Here is a 5387-nt window from a genome sequence, read left to right as displayed (position 1 = left end):
TTACAATGTAGGGGACACTACGAACACCCCAGGAAGGAGAAGAGAAAATTTTGCCTTTGTCTTGGGTTTCAGATCAATCCACATAAACGAGGAAGCAAGTCGAAGAGACGGTGGCAGTGAGTTGGAGAATCAATGACCACAATTTGTTTTGGAAGAGTGATACACTCCATGGAACCAGGGAGGGTGAAGCAGCTGTGCTATGTGGAAGTAGAAAACAAAGATGAACGGTTGAAAACAAAAACCGGAGAGAGAAACATGTCAAATTAAAAAACAAAATTGAAATAAAATAGGCAATTTGAAGCTGACGCGTAATTCGTGATACCCTCGGGATGCTTTTTGTCGGGAGATACAACATTTTTCTTTTGTCATTATGCTTCAGCCCATATTTCTCAATGTTTCTATGGTACTAGTGCATAAATAGTTTCATCTCCTCAACCCTCGAAGGGGTCTTCATCAGTGTAAAAAAATCACAGTGTAAAAACAAGTGGGATGATGTTTCCATTTCCCCACACTCTCCAGAGCAAGACTGAGCATCAACCGCAATAACCTGACGACGGAAAAGATTGACTTTGGTAGGAAGTCTATCTCGAAACAGACGCCAGACAAAAATCATCACCTTCAAAGGAACATTTTTGTGCCATAACGAAGAGACAGGAACCGAAAGATCAACATTAGTAGTAGCTGATAAAAAGTTGTAAGCACTTCGAACCGTATAAATGGAAGATGTTTCCAATCTCCACACCATTCTATCCACCCTATCAACCTGCAAGGAAACATTATAAAGTAAATGCCTAAGCTCCCCCGCCAACTCATCTTCCCACGCAAACAACCTCCTCCTCCATCTCCACGCATCTCCCTCAACTCCCCATCCCAACGAAAACATACCAAAGATAGTCTCCTCCTTTAATAAAGACAATTCAAATAATCTAGTAAATCTATCTCTAAAAGCTATACCCCCTAACCACACATCCGACCAAAAGAGAGTGTTTTTACCATCTCCAACAACCTGAGAGACATTTGATAAGTGCTTAAAAGTGATATATTTCATGTGTTAAAAGAGGCATTTTTAGTGACTTGTTATGCAAGTTATCTACGAAAAAGCAATCAATTGTTGTCATTATACCATTTATGCTTTACATGCCTGATCCTACCCAATTTATGCAGGAAATGACAAGTAATGACCAAAACTCAAGTGTGTGAACCAAGAAAAACTCGCTTACGCGAGATAACCTCGCTTACGCGAGATTCTTCCAGAAACTTTTGAAACATCTCGCTTTTATCTCGCTTCCAAGTCGCTCAAGCATGATTCAAGGCGGTTTAAGATTTAAGCAATCTCGCTTACGCGAGTGGAAACTCGCTCACGCGAGATTTCTCCAGGGATCATCTTCAAGAACTCGCTTCTGGCTCGCTCCCAGGTCACTTACGCGAGATGCAATTTCATCAGGTCTGAGGGCTACGTGGCAAGACTTCAATGGTCAGAGCTAGATTTTTATGATACTCGCTTACGCGAGATGTAGCTCGCTCACGCGAGTTGTCACGTTTTCAGCCCATTTAAATATAACTTTTCCCTCTCTCTAGCACTATTAACTGTTTTATTAGATATTTTTCATACATTCAAGAGAGAGGTTAGAGCTATTTCAAGAGAGAAACACAAAGCAAGTTGTTTAGGAGTAGATTCAACCCTAGATTCATTGAGACATCAAGGATCTTGGCATGGAATCTTCATCTTTCCTTCATTCCTTGCATAGTATACATGTCTATGTGTAGCTATCATCTACTTTGTAGTATTGAGGTAACAAACAAGCTATTATGTAATCTTTTGATCTTTTAATGTATAAGGTTCTAGCTTAATGAGTCAATATTGTTGTTATTATTGTGTTTAATGCTTTCAAAGAGATTCAAGAAGATTTGGACACAAACTCTTGAATCTAGAACTATAATAACAATCTATCTTAAGTTATATCACTCTTGACAAGTTTGTAAACCTTTGATAATTACTTTTAATCAAGAACTTAATGCTTTCGGATACTTAATCAGGCTGGACACAGTCGATTAAGTTATCCGATCGACTGTGTTATCGTTTAAGGGATTTGGACACGAATGTTTAAACGCTAATTTAGAAATAACGATATCGCTTTGGACACGAAGGATGTCGTAGAAATGATTGTGATAATATTGGTTGTCAAGCTAGAGTCTGTTAATCGATCGAGAGATTGCTGCTGTTATGCTTGATTGTTATCTTATACCGCAAGCGAAATAGTTCGATCTCCTCTCGTTTTTACTTTTATGTCGTTTAGGAACATAGTTACAAACAAACATTTTATATCCATACCCTTAATGTGAACTATTGTGAAAATGCTTATGATTAACGTAACTCCCTGCGGAAAACGATCCTATATATACTCACGTGTAAATAGTTTTATGACATGTAGAAATCTTACATCAAAATGGCGCCGTTGCCGGGGAGTAACGGAAATTTATTATAAGTATTGAAACAATTTTGTCATTTTAAGTCAATTTTTCACAAAATTCTTTCATGCATATACTTATACACATATGTCATTCATTTTTTTTCTATGCTAACCACCTGGTATAGTCTTTGTGAACTTTGTTTATGCGAGGTACCGTTGCTAAAGAAGATCTTCAATTTGATCCTGAGATAGAGAAAACTGCTCGGTTACTTAGAGCTCAAGCAAAGGAAGCTAGGAGATTAGCCAGGCTGGCTCAGCCGGAATCTTTACTTTTTATTCCTTCTCCTTCAGGTTCGGTTCATACTATATCACTTGGTGGTTCTTCACACTCTTCTGCACAATCATCTCCAAAGAGTGAACCAGAAGTAGTCATGGCTAATGAAGAAGACAATGATGCTCTACCCATGTGGGTTAGTCCGAGGAGGCTAGCTAATCTTGGCAATCGTAATGCCAAATCAGTTGAGCTGAAGTCGGGGTTGATAAATCTGATAACTCATAACCAGTTTACCGGTATGGATCATGAGGATCCATATAGACATTTAACCAACTTCTATGGTATCGCCGGTACACTTGGTATGAAGGAAGATGAGGAAGAGAGTGTGTTCGTGCAATTGTTTCCTCATTCTTTGATCGGGAAGGCTAAAGAGTGGTATATTGATCAACCAACTTCTTTGATGGAAAACTGGAGTGAGCTAGAGAAAGCGTTTCAAGAAAGATTCTTTCCTGAGGATAGACATCTTGAAGCTAAAACTTCAATTACAACCTTTTCTCAAGGCCAAAGTGAGTCTCTATGTGAAGCTTGGGAGCGTTATAAATCATTGCTAAGGAATTGTCCAAAGCATGGTTTTGATAGCCAAATGCAACTCTACCTTTTTCGTCAAGGGCTTCAAGACATGTCCAAGACAATGTTAGATGCAAGTGCTGGTGGATCTATTGCTATGAAAAATCCAGCTGATGCTGTCAAAATCATAAACCAAATGGCTCTCAACACTCGGAGATCATCTCACAACCGGAATCCTCAACAACGGAAAGCCGGTATCCTTGAACTAGAAGCAAATGATGCAGTTTTGGCTCAAAACAAGCTTCTCACTCAACAAATGGAAGCTATGCAAAAGGAGATGAGAGCTATGCCAAAACAAATTATCGCGTCTCTCATGAAAGAAGGAGGTACATCTCAAGTCAACACTTGTGAACTTTGCATGGGAGATCATCCCACCGGAGATTGTCCCGCTCCCGGTTCTTTTGAGGGAGAAGAGGTCAACTATGTGGGAAACCAACAAAGACCTAACCAACCACAACAAGCCGGAACCTCACAACAAAGCCAAAATCCGGGTACTTCCAACTTTCAAGGAAGATATCCGGGTAACCAAAACTTTCAAAGACCATGGAGAGCACCTTACAACAATAACTACCAATGGTCACAATCCAACTTCTATCAACAACCGTACCCTCAATTCCAACAACCATTCAACAACCAATATCAATTCCCACCACAAAATAACCCCCAACAACCTAACAATTCCCAAAGCACCGAAGAGACTTTGAAGCAATTTATTCAAATGTCAATGGCTAACCAGAAGAATACCGACAAGTCAATCAAAGGCCTTGAAACGCAAGTTGGTCAGTTAGCACAACAAATGGCTCAAGGTCCTCCGCAAGTGGGAACTTTCACCGCTAACACTCAAACAAATCCTAAGGAGCATAACAAAGCATAGCAGTCAAAAGCTATTGCGACACGGAGTGGTAGAGTGATCGGTATAGGGGTAGGTGATGAGATTGTAGTTGAAAAGAAGGATGAAGAAGTTGTTAATGATGAGGATCAAGAGAAGTTCGAGGAGGATGTAGTGGAGATAGAGAAGGAAGTGTACATAGAAAATAAAGGTGAGTTAGTTGAAAAAGAAAAAATTGAAAAAAGAGAACTAGTTGAACAAGAGTCGATGGAGAGAAAGAGTAAAGTTGTGGTGCAATATAAAGGCAAGAAGAAAGAAGTTGAGAAGAAAGTTCCTACTCAACAATTACTGTACCCACATGCTCCATCGAAGAAAGATAAAGAGCGGCAATACGCAAGGTTTCTTGAACTCTTCAAGAAGTTGCAAATTGATATACCATTCTCAGAAGCCTTGGAGTAAATGTCGGTCTATGCTAAATTCATGAAAGACATCCTTTCCAAGAAGAGAAAAGTTAATGATGAAGAAACAATCCAAATCAATGCCAATTGTAGTGCTATCATTCAAAGAAGGTTGCCAAAGAAAGAGCAAGATCCGGGAAGAGTTACACTACCGGTAGCTATTGGCACAAACCATTTAGATAAAGCACTACTTGATCTTGGATCAAGCATTAATCTCATGCCTTTGTCCGTTGCCGAAAGAGTTGGTGACCTTTGTATAAAGCGGACTAGGATGATGTTGCAATTGGCCGACAAATCCTTTGTAAAACCACTAGGTATGGCCGAAGATGTTCTTGTAAAAGTGGACAAATTTGTTTTTCCGGCTGACTTTGTGGTTATGGATGTGGAAGAAGATGAGGATGTGCCTCTTTTAATGGGAAGGAATTTCATGCAGACGGCTCGGATGATGATTGATCTTGATGATAATATCATGAAGGTTAAGGTAAATGATGAAGAGGTTACTTTCAACATCCGGGAAGCCTTGAAGCACTCAAAAGACAAGGGTGCATGCTTCAAAATTGATGCAACCGAAGAGGTCATCTTGACAACTTGGAAGCAATTGCACAAAAGAACACCCCTTGAGAGTGCTTTGGTGGACACACTCAATACTATTGATGAAGATGAAGAAAGAGACATTGAAGAGTGTTTGAAGGAGCTAGATTCCTTGAAGGAGATTCTTCCTAATCAAGCTATACTTGAAGATTTGAAGGAGGAAGCCAAGGAAGAAGCAAAAGTTGATGACACCAAGG

General features: G+C 39.7%; 1 protein-coding gene across 1 annotated transcript; it reads right to left on the bottom strand.

Annotated features, from left to right (window-relative positions):
- Positions 1–406: 406 nt before the first annotated feature.
- Positions 407–2877, bottom strand: LOC146939594 (uncharacterized). Its single transcript, XM_085749788.1, has 2 exons — positions 2776–2877; positions 407–1006 (listed from the first exon to the last, which is right to left on the bottom strand). Exons 1-2 carry the CDS (start codon positions 2875–2877, stop codon positions 407–409), a joined length of 702 nt encoding a protein of 233 aa, XP_085605914.1.
- Positions 2878–5387: the final 2510 nt, after the last annotated feature.

The sequence above is a fragment of the Medicago sativa genome, chromosome 3 (assembly GCF_051527215.1).
Source record: "Medicago sativa cultivar Bolivia chromosome 3, Bolivia_mono, whole genome shotgun sequence".
In the NCBI taxonomy this organism is placed as follows: Eukaryota; Viridiplantae; Streptophyta; class Magnoliopsida; order Fabales; family Fabaceae; genus Medicago; species Medicago sativa.
This window is presented reverse-complemented; position numbering and strand designations above follow the sequence as displayed.

Bases quoted from the DNA above. Each gene is read 5' to 3' on its own strand.
- LOC146939594 (XM_085749788.1), bottom strand. From the start codon at position 2,877: ATGGGTAGAGCATCATTGTCTTCTTCATTAGCCATGACTACTTCTGGT. The intron at 1,007-2,775 runs GTATGAACCGAA...AATGTCTCTCAG, and splicing joins AAGAACCACCAAGTGATATA to GTTGTTGGAGATGGTAAAAA.